Below are 21257 nucleotides of genomic sequence, written 5' to 3' on the forward strand. Positions count from 1 at the left end.
CGGATATTTGAGACAATAACGGATAATAATCGGTTTGTTGAATCGTTGACACATTTTAAATTCCTTGAAATCTCGCAAAGTCACAGGTTAAACGATATCACCGTTAGGGATTTCATTCAAGTACAATCTAAAAAGGTTAAAACATTGATAAAAAATCGACTGATTGTATTGCTCTATTATTTTCTCATTTGTTCCATGTGGTTCAACAATTATATTACTGTATTCACATTGTTATCTCCTTTTTTGAAAATGTTGCAGTCGTATAATAAACAAGTTAATTCAGAAGTTTTAGTCGGTAAGTATTTTTGCACAAATAACCAAGTTTTTGAAATATGCTTAATGGGTTAATAGCATTAAATAATTGATGAAGATACAGGTTTATATCAGATGTGTGATATTAGTTGATAATAGAAATTTTTCTTAAAGAAAATACTGTTTAAGTGAAATGCATAATATAATCAAATATATGTTTGGAATGCCCCAGAAAAGTCCCGAAATGAAGAAATCTCATGCAATGGGCTATAGGTATATGTTGTGATATATATCGTTTTTATTTTTATTAAAAAAAACGTCTTTTATTATGATATTAGTTGCTAAATTTATACGTTGCAGGAAGCTAGAGTTTCGTTATTGATAAGTGTTTTGTAGCCCTTTAAAAGGCACTAGCATTTACCCTTTACACGATTGTAATTCAATTTAAGATATTTATTTCAAGATTTTGTTTGTGTGATTTGTTTCTCTCGCTTTGTATAAGTTTAAATAGAGTTATTTTCAAATTTTGAAGTCCTTTATAAAGAGAGAAACTGACTTGTTTAATATTGTTGATCTGTTTTGGCATAAAAAAACAAGGTAAAGTAATCTCTTCACCTCTGTCAGAGATTTTTGTATGCTACATCAGTTCAAATATGTATTGATAAAAATATCGACCTATCATAAAATCAAGTAAGAGTTAGATAAGTAATGTTATGAACTCTAAACAGTTTTTTCTTGTATCAAATAATTATGAAAGAGATTATATACACATGTTATTGAAGGACAAATTATGATCTCTCTGAGCTGTAAAATGTTTTATACTTCGATGTTATTAAATTTTAAGTATTCAGGAATCATTCATTCATTCATTCATTCATTCATTCATTCATTAAATACTAGAATCATTCATTCATTCATCAAACAAACATTTTTCGCGATTAAGCATTTATTGTTATAACTGTAACACACTCTTCCATTTAAAAATAATAAAGGAGGATAAAGAGTCGCTTTTCGGAAAATAAGAAATGTTATGATAAAATGTTGATGACTGTTATAAGAATGGTGTTTATTATTATTTCAAGAAATAAATGTTCGTATTTAGGAGGAAAGCATACTTCATCAGATATAGCAATAAACAGATTGTCTCTATTTTGGTAAAAATACAATCATATTACTCTCTTTAAAAATCCCCATTACAAATACACAAGCTAGCTAAATATGTAAACAATTCCAAACAAAGAAGTTTTCGGAACAAATTACATCATATTACATGAAGCATATAATTACGTTATAAACGATATATCTGACATAACACTTCAATGAGTTGTTGAGGTTTAATCTCACAAGAGGTAAAGTTAATCCCCCCACAAAGCACCTTCAAAAGGCAATACGTATATACACACTACAAACTATTTTAATTAAAAATTCTTTCAGAAAGATTAAAGGTAAAGAATGGAATGTAGTGTTATAATAATACGATTTAACATTTTTAAACAATGCTTATTTGTCAAAACAAATCTCATACTTTACACATTGTAGTAAAATTTTATCCTTATTTGTGCCTCTACTTAAAGCTTAGTTTTAATTGTGCGGTTCGGGAAAATTTATATCCCCAAGATAAGATAACAATGGAAATATCACATACTCTTTTTTTAAAAGAATATATACGAATATGAACGATTAACTTGAAGCGCTTTCAAGGCATAACAGAAAACTTTGTTCCGTCGTTTTGATGATTGTTTTCAAAGCATTAAATATGCTAAAATGTTAAGGAAACCTATGAGAAGTTTTTGATAGGCAGAAACACTGTTTTTTATGTTGACTCTTTCCTTTATCAATGACAGTTTAAGGTATATCAACAATATTATTTGTCATGGAATAACAATCGCCAATCGCCGTCACCTTATTTTATGCGTATTGTCAATGCCATTGTAATCACAATGTCTGTAACATAAAATGTATTTATTTTCAATTTGTTTTTGATTTCCCATTCAAATCTATTGTAAAGTTGAAAAAAATATTGACTAGAGCTGACAAGTTCTTTGTAAAGTTACAGGCAATCACAATATTACGAAACAAGAGACAGACACCAAATAGAAAATAATGACCTGTTCAGATGGTGCAATACAACAGTTAGCTCTTTGAAGAGTATTTCCAAAATGTTTTATTATACTTTTGAAATATTCTTGAATGGGAAATATCTGTATGGTTGTTTTCACCAAGAACTAGAGACATACATTACGGGTAGATATACTGATACTGCAGTATGTACTGCACTCATTTTGCACGTACTGATATTGAATAACTCTCACACAATTATGCTATAATTGGTACCGCTACTGCTGGTACTGTTACTACAGTATCAAGGCATTCTTTGGTTTTCATATAATATTTTAAGACTGTTTTTGTAAAGGGTAAACTGTTAAATCTTATAGCAGGAAACCATGTTATGAACATTTATATAAGAAATTTGAAAAGTGAAAACGACAAAGGTGGGAAAATCGTCTTTGATTGGTTTAGACTTTAAGATCGATTTTTATATTTATAAATATTTCAGTAATGTATTATGTATAATAATACTTGAACATTATTTCGTAATGTTAAAGTGACATGATGCCCATCCAAGGGTATATAGTAAGTGAACAGGTGAAAGTCAAAATAAGTTTACATCTTACCATAATTCCTTTCAATTTTTAAACTTTCTTCGTATAAATGATAAATTACTCACATGTCGCAATGAAATGTATGTAAATATGCATCGAAATTAAACTGCAACAGTCAATTTATAAAAAGAGTGGGGCAGACTTTTTGAATTTTAATTAATTTTATATTTGAACCTGAACGTTTTCCATTAACAAACTATTGGTCAGTCATCATTTTATCAGTCAAACTTTTTAAAAATAAAGTCAATTCTGATCAACTTGACTATGAAAAAATGAGCATATTTAATGTCACTTTAACTGCTGTTTCTCAAAATGTGCACATAGTGCTGTTTATATGGGATATAGTTTCAGTGTTATCATACATAATGTGTCAGATAAGCCCAGGATTCTATTCATTTATGCAGAGAATATTCCTTTTGTAGTATAATATAGGCTTTGAACGTTTGGCTTAAACATAAAGCAAAGAATCTTATTAAATACTATTTCAATGCAATGGTTTTCGAATCGACATATAAATGTATTTATTTGAAACAACAGCAATGTTTCAATTTGTTATTCGTATGAAATATTTCTTGAAAAAAAGTTCTATGATAAACAATAATTGTACAACAAATCATTAAATGCTAAATATGAATAGATAATCTTTGAACATATTCACTTTTATTGTAATTAGATTATTCCTTTTATGTTATACATAAAATGGTTGAGAAAAATAATAAACCAAGAACATTTGTATGATAATAGCATAATTATGCGCTTTAGTTGTCAAAACTGTAGTACGACTTTAAAATGTATAAGGTTTAAACTTCTGTAAAGTACATGCTGAATTGTTCATTCAGAATATAGGGACAAAACTAAAAGAGATCATCTTTTGATCTTCACGATTTGCTGCAGCAATTTAATTTGAACAATAATCACTTATTCATACCTTTTTTTACTTTGAATATGTTTTACATTACAAAACCACTCAGCCATTATGTTATAATGCGCAGTTATGTACTATTTTCTTTCACATCCTAGATTGCATCCAGCAATAACGACAACAGAAACAGTAATTTGTTTCGAAATAAGCTTTATTCAATAAAAGCAACATTTTCATTTTATTACAGATCTGCTGTTAATTATTCACTGTATATTGTTTACAGAATGTCTTTGTATAACAATGAAGTATTTAAAACAGCTAAGTTATAATAATAAAAACTAAAGCTTTCATCATGTCATAATGCTTAGCTCGCTCTATTTATTCTAAAACTATATATACCCTTATGACAATTTTCGCCTCAACACGTTCTAAGATGATCATATCGTATGTCAATAAAATTCAAACGTAAATATTCATTTTCATGAAATGAGAATCAAAATATATATAAAAAACTAATGTAATATCAAAAATGAGGAAACCTGAATACCGGGAAATCGAATACAAAAGACAAATGACTATAAAATAAATCAGACAATCCTAAAAATATAGTCATGTTTATTCTATTGGGAAAATAACTAAGGATATAACTATATATTGATAAATACCCAGATTTTAAAATCATACATATACATACATTATTTACCTTATATGTCGTTTATAAAAACTGTTTGTTATCATATAAATGTATGATTATTATGTAAAATGTTTTAAATCGTTTGCACTTTTAATCAATTTATATTGAATAATATATACGAATGAGATATATTTTTGCTTCTTCACTTCACAACGATACTGCAATTGGTACATCATTCTCATAATTTAGTAATAATTTAGTAATGATAAATTAAGTCCAAGTCAATTCCAGTGCAGAATTCTTCTTATTATCTCCGATCATTGGTGTCACTTTTTTCTTGTTGATAGACTTTCTAAGTACCAATCCCATCGTAATCAACGCTGCGATTCCTGCAAACAAAAATTAACAATTAGCAATAACAATTAACAAATAGTTATTTGACTAAGTGTTGCTGTAATAGAAGCTTTCAGAAATGCTTAATGGTATTGTCATCTGTATAAAGTTAATATACCTATTGCACATTAAATAAACAAATAAACTATTAAATGTTTTCCATTGCAATTTAAAGTAAATACCCCTTTCCATGTATTTTGTTATATTTTAGAAATTTATTAAAAACATTTAACATAGTAGTACCTATGAGTATTCCTAGAGTTATTCCAGAAATTGACGCAGCCCCAAACAATTCTCCACTGCTAAATGATTTGTCTTTATTTTCATGTTTCGGTGCTGCAGCAGTGGCTTGGGTATTTGCAGGTAAAACGTTGCTACCAGATTGTGACCTTGAATGAGTTGCTGTTGTGGACTTGGAACCGCTAGCGTTTTGATTATTGGTAACCATTGAAGTTGATACTCCAATTGGAACCGAATTCAATGATGAGCCAATGGACCTTGATGTTGGCGTGAATGTTGTTGTTACAACTGTTGTACTTCTTGTAGAAGCTGTCGTCTGAAATATACTAATATACTTTACCTGTCTGTTTAATTGCATTACCTTCTCCAAAATTCAAATATTAGTGAATACAATTTTGACACCATACACCTTAATCATTTCTAGAAAATTCTGGAAACTGGAGATAAAATAAAAACAACTACCTAAATTACAAGTGCTGCAGACGTTTCTCGTGTTAAGACAGATAATTAAAATAATCGTTTACTTCCAATGTACATTAAGTACAGTTCTTTTTAAAAAGATACAAATAAGTAAATGCTCACGTTGATCATATTAGCAAATTCGCAAACTTGCCAAACAGACACTCACTGTTTTGTTGCTTGTTACTTTAAACGTTTGTTTGTTTGATTTTATGGCCATAATTGGGAAAGAGGTTTACATTTACCTAATTTGATTGTTACATTTCTTTTGATACATAAAAAGTACAGTTTACAATAACCATAATCTGTTTTCATAATATCATAATTGTTGAGTACATAAAAATTATCATTATTTATTTCCATAAACGTCATATTAATATTTACTATGACATTTATAATTATATTAAGGATTACCATTGTATTCCAAACATAAAAATTTAGTATGAATAATTAGATTTTATCATATTAGTTATCATTCTACATTGATACATTCGTAAATAGTCATTCAATAAATATAAATAAATTATATTTTGTCCAAATTCCTGAAACCAAACCTGTGGCATTTTAATATTACCGTTTTTATCATTCTTTAAGGATTCCGGATTTTGTTTTATAGTATTAGCAAACAAAGTGTATCTATAATTGAATACACAGGGATTGAATATAAACACAGAAATAAATGCTCCAGAACAACGTAACAACTGTAATAACATATTAAGCAGAATGAGATACCATTTCGTGCATGCGATATAATTTTATTGTTTTATTTACTTTAGTATCATTGTCATAGATATTCTGGAATATATTTTGGTGATTTTATCTTATGAATTATACTTAAAATGTAAAAAGAATGAAAGTCACCACAAAGCCAAAGCGTTCAAGCAAAGTATAATGTGAAAACATTCACCAATACACGTACCGTTTGGTTACTTTGTACTATAAATTTTCTATTGAAAGATGGTCCCAGACTTCTCTGTCCATGGCCGAGGTAGGGTTTTGCTGTAATTGTTACAATTCTGTAAAACAGGAACACTCACGTTATAACATCATAATTTCGACCACGCACCACAGAACAACATATTCCTCTAAATAACTTAATTCATTTTTTTCTGTTTTAAAACAATACCAACAAATAATAAGAGTTTTTTATTAAAAAGGGTTTAATTTTAATCCAAAAAAAAAAAAAAAAATAACTTAATATCTTTCATTCTACTTACGTTTTAACTCCAGAAACCCCCCTTAGAACAAACTTTCCCGGTAATTTTTTGCCAGGGTTTTATAGTTTGAAAAAATAATATGGTGGCCTGGGCAAACCCCGATTCTTTATTCTGATATCAAATCTTTTTTTTTCGACAATTTTTTGGAACAGAAAAGGGATTTCCTTTGGTTAGGTTTGTATAAATTAGTAGCTGGACAAAGAAAATTACCCTGTTTTTATGGACAAATATTATCATATACATGTATATTACTGTTCATTCTAAATCACTTAAAACTTTATATACATTTTTTCAAGCAACAGTTTATAAGAATATCCAAATTAAACATTTCTATTGTTTTGGTCAATATTTGAAATATTTATTGAAAATGTGTCTTTTGTAGCTCTATCCACTGTAATCCATATGGAAAAAACTATATATACAATAAAAATTTATGCAAATATTTCGTACAAACCTGTCAGTAAAGGAACAAAAAGCAACAAAGCAATGGGCTTTACATATTTTATGCGTCGGAACGAAATGTTTGAGTTATCCCTTCCTTGTATCCCAATCAAGAAATCCTGTAATGAAAACAATGACATAATTTATCTTTCTAAACGCTCGACTTTGACTTTTTAGTATGGGTATCTTGTTAGGTTTTGTAAAAGGTTTGTTCAAAAAATATCATTTTCACAAACGCATCTAGTATTACATTGTATTGTAATAACAAGGTTCTTACTCGGTTAGGCATTTGCAACTTTGCAAGCTCATATTTCCCAGCTCCTTTGCCGCCCACTAGGGTCTTAGTATCTACAGGACTATAATTCTCAGTCACAAAAACAAGAAACTTATCAACTGTTTTAATTTTACCATATTCCGCAACATCAACTTCAGTCTTATATGTTTCGCCTGTTATGAAAATAGATAAATAATAATGGATTAAATAAAAAAGAAGTTTTAAACTACGAAGAGTTTGTCATTTACTATAATAACTGATTGTATTGTATATTATAACCGTACAGATATGGCTTTCAGTTCAAAAGATCCATTTAGAATAAATATTACAAAAATTTGATAATTAGTATACGTTTAACTGCTACGGCGATTAAAAAAATATTTTGTTCAACTTTTACCCACTGATAAGTTAATACCACTTATATGTTTATTATAATAAAATAGTCTAGAATTTACATTTCAAAAACTATCAAAAGATAAAACTTTAGAAACCTTGGATTGGATCTCCTTTTAGTATTGTCTGTATTAAACTCCCTTCTAAAAATGTGTAAGTAAAATCTAGAGTACTCTCTCCTTGAATTTTCACATTCCATGCATTTGCATCTAATTTCGATAGCTTCCATATTCCATAGTCTGCCTATGAAAAATATCAACAAATTTGACTGAATGTCAAGCATCTATAAACGACAATACGGACTTAAAGACCGATTCAAATGCATATGCTTTTTAAACTATATGAATAACTAAATTAACATTATTGAAACAGCTTTGAAATTAAAAACACCAACAAAAAATATTATAGCATAAGTTATGATTTATATTCAAGGTACAGTGCTTATTTTATTACAGGAACTATGGCGACGTCAAAACTTGCTGTTACTGTTCCATTTTTGGCATTTCTTTTTAGCTTTGGATGTGGACCCATTGCACCTACGAAAAAGATTGTAAAGTACAGTTATATATATTTATTTATTTATAAAAAAAATGGTTATTTATTTATTTATATTTCTCAATTTTGTACTTTAACAGCAGCAATTCCTTGGTTCGTACATAAATTTTAAACATACATGTATTAAAGTAATGTTACAAAGAATACATTATGGACATGACAATACTTTTTTTCAAAATAAAAAAAATAAGAAGAACAACAGATAACAAATAATTTTACCTGATGGTTTAAGAAGCGGGCTCACTAGAGTTGACCCATCAGCTTTTATTTCGATCATAAGTCTACGCATTGTGCTGTCAACATATATGGGGTATGTACCACTATCTGTACTTTTTTGTGTGAACATTGCAATGTCGACAGTATTTGACGCACTTCTCTGAAATGAACTAAGTGTTTTAAAATAATAATAATAATAATAATAATAATAATAATAATAATAATAATAATAATAATAATTATAATAATAATAATAAAAATAATAATAATAAAATAATAATAATAATAATAGTAATAATAATAATAATAATTAACAAAAGAATCAAGGAATTTAACAATAAAAAGTATATAAAATAGAATAAAATAAATCCCTGAAGAACGTCCAAAATGACAGAATTGTAAAGTTATATTTATTGATTTACATATCATATCATTTCGTAAAACGGATACGAGTAAACGGATTTTGATCAGGTCCTTCTTTATTATTTTTTTGGACAAATGATCATGATTTTTAAGATTATTTATACCTTTGATAGCCTGTAATTGAAACTATGTCTAGCAGGAAAAAGGCTCGAATCTGAAAGTATAATATTATCCTACTTTTATATACATACCGAAATGCATAGTTTTGGCATCAACATTTGCCAAAATAAAGAGTGGAAAAAATAAAAAATAAAACTTCGATCAAAAACATATTTTTATAGCTTTGAGAATATTTAAAATAGTTAACATTAAAATGATTAAAAATCTAATTTTATCTGAATGTATATGTGAAAGTTTATTTCTCACCTTGTTTGTTAAAATATTCATACCCAGATTCATGTCCCCACGTTGAGGCCGAACTTAAAAACAAAAGCATGGATAAAAACATCAACAAAGAAGACGTCCCTGATTTCATCATTAACTTCCGTTTGTTAGACAACCGCTGACACCAAAAATGATCCGCTCTAAGGATTTAAAAAACGAATCAAAAACGTTTCTTTGATTTCAGAATTGTACTAGTTGTCTTACTCTTTTAGCACAAAATATATGTTAAAATTGGCCAATACAAAACAGATGATAACTAGGTTTTCGATCAATGAAATCTCGTAAATTCCCTTAAATCTCGATAACTCACTGTATTAAACAAGATTCATGTTAGGTATTTTACCCACTTGAAAAGGGTAACGGTTTTGACTAAAAGAGTCGTTCTATTAATTTGACATTATTATTTTTTTCTTGATATGGTTTATTTCTTTGTATATATTTTGACTTCTTTTACATACATATACAACATTCTTCAACAGTTTTAGTTCCTATGCATTTATGCACAAATTACCAACATTTGCAATTCCTTTTAAGGTATTTAGTATGAAGTATTTAAATCAAATTGGAGTGATAATTTAACATTCATCTCTATGTAACAATTAGTTTTGTTAAGAATAATTGTTGTAATCAACAAACTGTCGGCTACGTTTTTTTCTGCTATTTATTTTTAAAATACACATGTGCTTCTTTGTACTTGTTATACAAGTTGTAATAGTAATAAAGCAAGTATTTGATATACCATAATTATACAAAAATTAGTTTTAAATGTATGAAACATATATTCTATGAATTCAATGCTTAAATGGGTGCTTATGAGCACAAATTGATTTCTACCGCCGTCCATTAACTATCTTACAACACAGTCGGTATCATTTTAATTTGGCCGTCTTTGTTTTCTAGCAATTCTAGAAAACTAAAAATTATCATTTGATAATTTAATGAAACTTAAAAAGAATTCCACTCCTAATCCGCATTCATAACTCACAGTTCAGATTTATCATTGACAAGACATGATTAAAAAATCTTCTATTATTTATTTGTTTAACGTAAGAACAATCATGCTTTATGTTTTCTTCTTCATTTTTGACTATCGTCTTGTAAATCTTGTATTTTCATTTTTACACCATTTCAGTTATAACTTTATGACTTCTTTATCAGAATATTTTTCCTTCCTTCCTGAGAATACTTTGTATAATTACTATTTGATTACGATCAAAGTCCTTTGTGTTGACAAAACACTAAGGACACAAAACTTATAACGTGGTTTGATTTGCAAACTTAAGAAAAATCATCTCTTAACATTTCTCATCTTGTTTCTGTGCATTGCCTTAATTAAAGTATCAGCAAATATGCTTCAAAATGTTTTTTTAGACAACAGCACTGAGTTTAGAGAGTGAAATCATATTTGAGTGCATGAAACATCATGAAGAAGGAGGAACTTTACTTTTGTCGATATATGATTTTCATTCATGATAAAGATATTTCATACATGTGTAATTCAATTAAATTGTGAAATTATAAATGGAATCTTCTCGTTGTTTTCATAATAGTATTGTCGATTCCTGAAAAGTTGTACCATTCAATTTTTCCGTTATACATGAAGACTGTACTTAATCAGAATACAAACTATTACTTATGCTATTTTAATTAGGGTTTTAACAGTTAAGAATACATTTCTGCATGCGAGCCAGTCACTCTTCATGATATAACAAATATATTTCCTTCATACAGGTATTGTGTAAGTATTATTTTTCAAAATTTCAATAATATTTTTTAAAACTTCAGACAACATACATATTAAGCTAAATACACTTTAAGAGAGAGAAAACACAATCGCTTTCGTCCTTTCGATCCCCATCCAAAACTGGAAATGTAGCTAAATTTGGAAACAACTCAAAAGAAAGAGGTTTTTGAGCAACTTCAATTGCATTCCATTTAAGATTAAAAGAATTGGCAAAACATAAGAATTACATAGCACTTCAGTTTTAATCACATAACATGAAAAGTTAATCCCCTACAAAGCATTTTCACAGAATAATACATACAAACACTTCCGAAACAGTTTTTTTTTAATTTTACATAAAAACATGAGCACTCAATGCAGAAAGATTAAAGGTAAAGAGTGAATGGTAATGTTAAAATAATACGGTTCAATATTTTCAAACATTGATTATTCGTCAAAACAAATCGCATACGTCACAAAATGTTATACTCATTTGCATATGCTGCTGCCACAAAATGGCAAGATTTTCGCACAATTTCAATCTTTTATGAAATTAGTAATATTACAATTTGTCTGACAAATATGAAAAGCACTCTTATTAGTAATGAATGAAAGATAAAACGTACGACTTTAAGTTTAAAATTAAGTTGCGATAGTTGTAAACATTTATTCCGAGTCTCTAGAGGTGCAGCAATTCTTTCGAAACGGACTTTAAATCTTCACACTCGCATTATGGCGTTCTATTCCTTTTTTTACATTTCGATAACCATGGAGAGATCAGGAGTATCAAAATCATCAGCAAGGTAATTTCTTAATGCATAAGAATTGCATGTTTTCTTTTCAAATAATTATTTACATGATAGAAGTAAAGGGAACGAATACATTCTTTTAAATTCTATAACACCGGCGTTAATTTAATGAAGCCAAAAATAACTATGGTGATGTATATAATGTGAGTTTTTAAAAGTTATGCATAAAAATAAAATTGCTCATTAAAATTGATACTTCTTTTTTAATGTTTTAAATGCAATCTTGATATCATCAGGCATGGCATCACAAAAATAATTGTTTACGGTGTAGATTATAAAGTTATTTAACTTACCAGACGTGTCATTGTCATTTAAATAACAAAACTGTGACATTGTCTTCGAATTATATGTTTTTGAATAAAAGAATTTGTTTTCTAATACGATATAAAATTGAAATTAATTTGAACACAACTAATAAGTCATTTGTAAGGCTACAGGTAAGCACAACATTACAGCTTAGGTAATAACACTAAATGATAACATGGAATGTTTGGATGGTAAATAATAAAATGTTTGGGTTTTCTCTACAGATAATGATTACGAGAGATGATCCAAATAACGTGGACTTTTGCTTTTGCTTAGACACAAGTTATTCAATTAAGTAAACTGGACAAGTCAAAACATTTGATTAATAAGATAGGATAGCAAAATAATATTTTTAGTAAAAATTGCAAGTGCACCATGCGATTCTATAACCAAAGTAACACTTATGTGGCGCACGTAAAAATTTTATGTTAATCTTCTGAAATATAGTGCTTTTCAGCTCAACTTGGCAACAAAAATTGGCATGTCACAATTTTTCAAAAAAACAATAATTTGTCGGGTGGTTCCAGCATTCCTACCACTAGTTTAAACATATCTATCCATGCTTGCTTGCAAAACAAGATCTAGCAACTTATCTTTAACCATTTTTTTCTATTTTAACGTTTCCAGTACTTGTGTCATACGAAGATAAAATTGTCGTGACCCAAGTTAGCCACGTGACCAACGCTACCGACATTTTCCTATTCGCATCTGTCTTTGATACATAGAATTTTTAACCTCTGATCTCCTGTTTAATTTTCACCTATGTTCCTCGTTTAGTTGACAAATATCTTTTTCCTGTGGACCATACAACCCTTAACAAATATTGGCAAGGAATTGTCAAAGTAAAGGGTCCATGATCCCCTTATACATGTGAAAATGCTTCTTAATTCTTTGTTAAACATCATGTTCATGTTTTTTAATGTTGAGAACTACTTAAGTCAGGGGCTGGGCGTTTGAGTTGACCAGAAAATTTTCTTGATGTATTTTACTTTTTTACTATTGCGTCCTTAAACAGTATCAGTCAAACCGAGCCTGCAACGCTTTCTGCATTTAATTGTTGACATTAAACGTAACTTATCTTATCAGATATGTTTGATATAATTCATAAGATTTCAAATATATACCAACCGACAAAAGGGAAGACAACATGACCACATCCATGAACAACTTAACCATTCTGAACTTTATTTAGCATTTTTAAGATAAATATCTTGAAGAAGGTCAAAATTAATGTTGTCATGCTTTATTAGCATCAACTGTGTTTCATCAAAGGAAATTTAGATTCGGGAATATGTAAATGATGTTTTTTGTAGCATTTCTTGTATTTGCCAACAGTAAAAATATTATAATATTAAACATTCTTTTTCCTTACATAGTGTAAGAAAAAAAGAGATGTGATTCATAAAATGTTAAAAAATAGCTAATAAAGAGTCTATTGCATTATTTGTGAAATTTTATTTTCATATTTTAATCATATTTATTATTGATTCCTTGTATAAACTGTAGCTATTATATTTTTACCTAGCACTGTTGTTACAAAATCTCCAAAAACATGAAGATTCCATGATGAGCGCCGTATGAGCAAAACTTAGGATGTTTCTAAATTTCTAATTTCATCATTTTCATGTTAAAATATTGAATTATGCACTTACGCCGGTGTAAGGGGGTGTGAACGGTAACTTGCATTTTCCAGAACCGTTCATGAACAGGCTCAATAAAACCGAACCTGCAACATATTTTTTCTTTCGTTCTGGAAGTTCTTTATAGATTCTGTTTTTCTCTATGTTATCATGAACATGACATTGATTCGCTCGAGAACGTTTACTACATGTATGTTTATTATTATAAAACTATAAATATGAAGTGCTATAGTTCAAAAAATTTAAAGTTAAATAAGTTAAATAATTAAATATGTTCAATAAATAAACCCTAAAAACTAAGGGTAAACGATCAAAATGTATTTTGTGTTATGTTTTGTTTGGTTGTTGTTCGTGTAGGTTTTTTCCAGAATGAAACACATGGTTTTTGTTATTGTTGAAAATTATAAATATCAAGTGGTATAGTTAAAATCTTTTAAAATATAATAACTTGAAGTCATAAAACATGTTCTATAAATAAAAAAAAACAAGAATAAAGATCAACAAGGCAAAGGCAACGTTCACAGGACGCAGCCCCCGACACACCCAAGTAGGTCACCCAGAAGGCACCCTAAAATTCTAAACCCTAAAAACTAAGCTTAAGCTATCGAATTGTTTTTATGTTGTTGTTGTTGTTTCAGAATGAATCACATGTTATTTGTATTGTTCAAAATTATAGAATTAAGTGGTAAATTTTATATCTTTTTAAGTTTAAGTAATAAAACATGTATTATAAAAAAAACCTGAAAACTAAGGATAACTATCACAATTTTTTGTTTTGTTTGTTGTTGTCTTGTTTTGTTGTCTTTGTTTTTTTTTCAGTTTTCAGAATGAATCGCATATCATGAATCATCATTGTAACAAAACAATTAACTCTGACTCTGTGGCAAATACTAACGTTAATGATGAAAAATCCAACAACACTGCTTATGTGCTGTAAAGTTTTTCAAAACATGGTCAACATTGATAAGCATTCAAAATACATTTAACTTAGGCTACAAAATACAAATAATACACATCGTACATGCATGATGAGTATTAAAACAGTATCATAACATAGCTGCTGTTAGAAAATTGTAAATAATTAGTCATGCATAAATTATTTATATCAATAGTATCTTAAACGATTTACATTAAACGTAGCCTGATACCAACCAGAGCTCAGTTTGATTGACCCTGAGATGTTTGAAATCATAAAAAAATTGGTCTTTTCTGTTTGTTTTATACTTGCATTGTTTGAACACCTCCTAAATTTATAATTTATCTTAGGATTGTATGAACAGTAGAAAAGAATATTCAATTAATAGGGTCTTTTATAAGTAATAAATACTCATAATAGTTACGTTAGCTCCATAAATATACAGATAGCTGTTGTCTTCCCATATATTTTCTTTTTAAAAATGCCTTTTCATACAAAGCTTAATGATTGTAGTATTTATTTAAGATAGAAATATGTTTTGTTAATAAATTTTAATTTAAAAAAATACTTCTAGAATCGGTTATACAATTCAACAAGAACAACAACAAAGAACAAAAAAAAAAAACAACAACAACAAAAAAATAAATAAAATAAAATAAAAAAAGAAACAACCAAGCGAAAACACAATTGATGTCCTAGAAAATAAATACAGCAATCATAAGAAAAGATGACCACTGATACAAATGACAACCTAATAATCGAACAGTTCAAACAAAGTTTGTATTTTAGTTCTTTAAAACATAGCTATAATTAATAAACCAATTATAACCGGCTAATCACAATGTGGCTTCAACATGCATATAGGATAAATTTTGCAGAAAGAATTAAGTCCATGACAATTCCGATACAGAATTCTTATTCTCATCGTTTTGGGGTGCGACTTTCTTTTTGTTGATGAACTTTCTAAACACAAGCCCCATCGTTACTAACGCTGCTACCCCTGCATAAAATAAACATATCATTAAAAAACAAGTTGCTAAATGAACAAGGCATAATAATGTTGGATTAAATGTGAAATGATTCTGACCAACGTAATCAAGTTTTTTTCAAACAATTTACAGTGAAATGTCATAGCTTTCAAAAGCATATAACACATTGAAGACAAGTTCATGCTTTATATAAAACGTATTATATCTGTAATAATTACCAATAAGCAGTCCTGCTGACATTCCAGAAATTGACGCTGCGCCAAACAACTCTTCACTGCTGAACGCTCTGTTTTTATTTTCATGTTTTGTCGTTATACTTGTAGTTGCTTGGCCATTTGAAGATAAAGCGTTGCTAACATAATGTGTCGTAGTTATTGGATTAGACTGTCCCCTTTGAATTGTTGCTGTGAACTTGGCATTTGTTTGCTTGTTACTGACTGTCGTAACAGAAGCTACTGTTGATGAATTGTGTGATGATCCAACTGAAGATGTCGAATTCAAAAAGGATGTTGTAACCACAGACTGTGAAGTTGACATGGATGTTGTTGTTCTTGTACTTGTGGTACTAGTGCTTGTAGAAGTTGTTGTCTGCATAAATCACAATCATATTTAGAATTATAATGGCGTAACCTTTGTTGACTAATCTTTTTACACTGATTATATAGCCGTGTTTAAGCTATTATGTCAACATAATGAAATTGTCAAATGTCGCTTTAAAGATAATAAATTCATTGTTAATCGAATTTTTATCCATTTAAATTATTAGATTATTACATTTAAATGTATGGTTTGTTATATTAATGTTTAAATGATAAAGACGAGATCATGTTAATAATTTTGAAGCTGATATAACAAAAACAAAATGAGACTTACTGTTTTATTACTTAGTATAACAAATGTGTGCATGGCAGATGGTCCTGGACTTGTACGGCCAATCCCAAGAACACGTGTAACTGTGATTGTGACGGTCCTATTTAAAGTAAAGATATGTTTTTACAGTTCCAAACTTTTAAAATTAAAATGTTGACACTTAAGATAAATCGCAGAACTAGTAGTATTCATAAACCGAATGAAAATGAAAACTACTGGAATCATATAATGAATAAAAGTGTTTTTTATAGAATAATTATTTATATATTATATCATCGGTAATCAAAATGCATTTAGTTTCATTTACGAAACTCAAATGTTTTAATACAAATAGACTCTTCGGAAAATATACTTACGTTTCGTTTCCCGGAGGAAGATTGCCTTTAATAGTAAATTGTCCTGTGAAATTCTGGCCAGGTTTAAGGGTAGTAGAAGCGTTTAGGGGTTGTACGGCTAAACCTTTGGTGTCTCTTATTCTGATGTCCAGCTTTTGATCTTGTGACAGTTTGTTGGTAACAGTAAACGGAATGTCCAGTGTGGTGTTTTCGTAAAGTTTAACTGTCTGATCTAATAAATGTAAATCATCAGCGTGTTTGTAAAAGCATATTTTAGCCAACTTATTCAATTTGTTTTCAAACAAATATTCCTTTTCATATATTTGTATAAGCATATAAAAAGCGATAAAACAAGTAAAACGTTGTTTATTTCATGTTTTGATCCGCATGCGTTTTTCTCAGTTCCATTCAGTTGACCATATAAACAAAATACATTACATAATTAAGTAAATCTTAAGAATGAGTAACTGATTTTAGATTTTCCTTTTTGTGATAGTAAAGATATTCATAATTCATCACCATTTTTAAAAATGACAAAGTCATTTAATTGGTTATTTAGATGAAAAGCGTGATTGTTGTAAATAATTTTGCACTAGATCTACATGCATAATTAATTCATTATGAATATCAATCACTACATTGTACTTGTGTTCATTAACTTCAAGTCAATCTTAGTAAATAGGTTTCATAATTATTACATAAGATTAATGAAAATATCGTCATTATATACCGTTATATCAAATTGCATAATGAACAAATTTAAATACATACTAGAAAACAAAGGCACGTTCAGCAACACGGCTATTGGTTTTATAACAGTTACACGTCTGAAGACGTTGTTAGATTTGTCTCGGCCCTGTACCCCTATCATAAAATCCTGCAATGAGATAAATAACAAATAAACATCTAGTAAACTAATGAATGACTTTGTAAAACTGTTAAATATTAAGTGGACGGACGAATTGTTCATTGATAAAGACATGAAATTATCAAATAATTTAAATCGGTTTGTCTATAACACAACTGAATTTTTCATCAAGATATTTGTCTTTCATATACTTTCAATGATGGTCATAAATATGAACATGAACACGTTTCTGCTCAGCTGGTTGCCTATTATCTAAGCAGTTATCTGAGGTATTAAATCATCATGACTATGTTCGAAGATTTATTTTTGTCTAACTGTAACGTTTAAGATCAACCCATAGAGACAAACAAAGGGCAAGTAAATTGAAAAAAATCAATCCAATTGTTGCACCTGACAAGATAAGAACTAATTAGGAAAATAGTTGTTTGACTTTGTTGGAAGTATGTATTGTTTTTTAATTGACGTACTGACTTTATTCGTATTATTAAAGTCTGCCAACCTTGTCAAGCATTTTCAGCTTTGAAACTTCAAAATATCCACTTCCATTGTTTACTACGGGCGTCATGTTTGCAGGTCTAAAATTGTTGAATTCAAACACAAGGAACATATTAACTATTTTTATATTTTTATATTCTGCAACTGTAACCACAGTCTTGTAAGTTTCTCCTGAAAAATAAAATTTGATTGAATCGACGATAAGTTGTCCAGATAATTTTTAAATTGATACAACGGAAATTGATTCTTTTTAAATTCCAGAAACCGTAGAACAAATAAAACACATCAACATCTACATGTCAGGTTAATAGCATAAGAAATGTAAGGTTTTTGTTTTAAGAAAAAAAATGATTCTAATAAACATAATATAGCGATTATAGATAGATATATAAAACCTTTGACTGGAGCTCCGATTATTGGCGTTTGCATTAAACGTCCTTCTAAAAACTGATAGGTAAAATCTAATGAACTTTCTCCTTGAATCTTTACATCCCAAGTACTTGCGTCTGATTTCTGTAGCCTCCACAATCCATAATCACTCTGTGAATAATAATAAAAAAACATACTGTTGTTATTTTCCTTAAATTTAGTATTAACGCGAGAGGTGAAAATCAAATTCTTGGTAAAATTATGAGAAATAAGGAAAAAATCAGATCATTTTCATGTTTATTTTTTCAAATTTTATAACTTTCGAAACTTTTAGTCTAGACCTACCGATGTAATGTTCACGTCAAAAGTAGCAGTAACTGTTCCTGAACTGGCCGTCCTATTACGTTTTGGACCAAGACAAAGCACACCTAACAAATAAAATCTGTATAAATATATACATTTCATGGGCAGTTGTAACAGTACATTATCTACATAGTTTATTTCTATTTAAAGCATGAGTGTGTATGTCAAATCACATTAACCGATATATTCATCTTATTTATTTTTCATTTATATTTTAATTTTTAATTTCGTTTTGTTTTATATTTAGATGTACACAATTAGGTGCTTTCCACTCCTCGTATATACTTTGCAAAATTTAAGTTATTTCTTTTTCCTATTGGGAAATCATATAAATTAAATTATCAATAATATTGTTGCTTTGAAACACTGATATCTTTAATTTACCTGAAGGTTTTTGGAGACTTGCAAGCAGAGAAGATCTAGTAACTTTAATTTCAACCATTAGCCTTGTCATTGTGCTGTCAACATAAATGGAGTACACCTGTGATGGAACTGACCTGTGCTTGAACATGCCAAGGTTGACAATAGTTGATGTACTTCTCTGAAATGGAAATGATTATAAAATCGCAAAATATTTAGGCATTCGCATGGACATAATTATATAAAATTATTAATATCAAGATTTGTACCGCTTAATGAAAACGCTGCTCAAATAAAAAATATACAGGACAGGTAAATAAAGAAAGTAAGGCTTTCACACATAACAGTAAATAAAAGCTTATTCTAATTTGGAGCAATTCAATGACAAACACATGCATTGTGCAATTCATAATTGTAAACAGAAACTTTTAGGAAACTTTGAGGAAAGTTAAACACACTACAAATAAACGGATAGCACAAAGGTCAAACAAACTAACTTCTTTAAATACTTGTAAAAATATACAATATATAAACTGCTATGAATCTATCAATTTAACATAGTACAATAAAAATCGTTCCTACATCCGTTTAACATCTTAATATGTGTGAAAATTGAAATATTACCTTAGCTATTTTGTGTTGTGTGTCTTTATTAACCGTCTGTCTTGAATCTGTAAATATAAATCAAAATTCTAAAACAAACGTAACGTTTATTATGTCTTTTCCTAAATAATTCTACTTGACTATTTTAAATCAGATTAACTCGTTTCTTAAAGTAAATATGCCTAACTTACATCCTCCGTGATTAGCAAAACCGTTTTGGATGGGTCGTTGTATTACCATATTATATTTAAATATCGTCACGGATTCAATACCATTATTAAAAAAAATAGGAGTTAATCCATTACTGCACTAAGGTGACGATATCATCATTATATGCTTGTTTTCTTTTTTAAAATAATTTTACTGGACAGAGGTCAATTTATAAAAAAATCCTTATAATATATCTCACCTTCTTTATAAAAATATTCGTGGCCTGTGTCCTGTTCTCCCTCAATTTGCGAACTTAAAAACAACACTATTAAACAGTGCTTTAAAGCAACACTTTTCATGATTAATTTTCTTTTTTTCCTTTTTGAAACTATGAAATACCACACAATTTATCGGATTAGAACCTGTTACCTAAGCGTCTGTCCTATAAGATAGGAAATATAATTTTATTGTAATGTGAATAAGTTTTAATGATCTTGCATTCAAGATTTGATAAGAAACTATTGAAAAGGCTAATAAAACAATCATTTTTAAATTCCTTAAAATCTCGCATCGTCACGATTTAACGAGAAAATTACAAGGATATTCCGTTATAGTTTTTGTCAAGTTGTGAGAAAGTGATTGATTATTAATGTTAATCCATCATTTTGACATTGTTTTTCTACATGGTTTACTTTTTTGTTACTATATTTAGATATTCATAAGATGATTCCCAAAAAGACGATAGTGCTGATGTAAACAACGCAATCAAGGAATTTTAGTAGATAAGTATCTCCGCATAAATGACCTGATTTTCGAAATTTTCGAATTTTTTTTGTTTGCTTTAAAACCAGGAATAACTCAAGGGACCAATTTTTAGATATTTATTTAGATAAGTGTTTTTCCTTATAATTTACACCATTATTTTAAGAAAATGGACCTTGTAGCAAATTAGAAGAACGTAAAATGTTTGAGATTTAGATGAATGCGACCAGAATGTAAAAATGAATGAGAAATTTACAAACAGAAATTAATTTAGTATTTAAAATAAATTAAAG

General features: G+C 28.7%; 1 protein-coding gene across 1 annotated transcript; it reads right to left on the bottom strand.

Annotated features, from left to right (window-relative positions):
* Positions 1–15481: 15481 nt before the first annotated feature.
* On the bottom strand, positions 15482–17867 carry LOC132753026 (uncharacterized). The gene is made up of 4 exons (XM_060743437.1): positions 17766–17867; positions 17016–17226; positions 16663–16759; positions 15482–16377 (listed from the first exon to the last, which is right to left on the bottom strand). The coding sequence occupies exons 1-4, from the start codon at positions 17863–17865 to the stop codon at positions 15916–15918; spliced, it is 870 nt and encodes a 289-aa protein (XP_060599420.1). The 5' UTR covers positions 17866–17867; the 3' UTR covers positions 15482–15915.
* Between the last annotated feature and the right edge of the window lie 3390 nt (positions 17868–21257).

Source organism: Ruditapes philippinarum, unplaced genomic scaffold (assembly GCF_026571515.1).
Source record: "Ruditapes philippinarum isolate M1 unplaced genomic scaffold, ASM2657151v2 ctg689_1_1_1_1, whole genome shotgun sequence".
In the NCBI taxonomy this organism is placed as follows: Eukaryota; Metazoa; Mollusca; class Bivalvia; order Venerida; family Veneridae; genus Ruditapes; species Ruditapes philippinarum.

Excerpts from the sequence above, each read along its gene's own strand:
- LOC132753026 (XM_060743437.1), bottom strand. The coding sequence starts at position 17,865 with ATGATAGGGGTACAGGGCCGAGACAAATCTAACAACGTCTTCAGACGT. Across the intron at positions 17,227-17,765 it reads GAACGTGCCTTTGTTTTCTA|ATCAGACAGTTAAACTTTAC; the intron begins GTATGTATTTAA and ends TACATTTATTAG. Across the intron at positions 16,760-17,015 it reads CTTCCTCCGGGAAACGAAAC|GACCGTCACAATCACAGTTA; the intron begins GTAAGTATATTT and ends TACTTTAAATAG.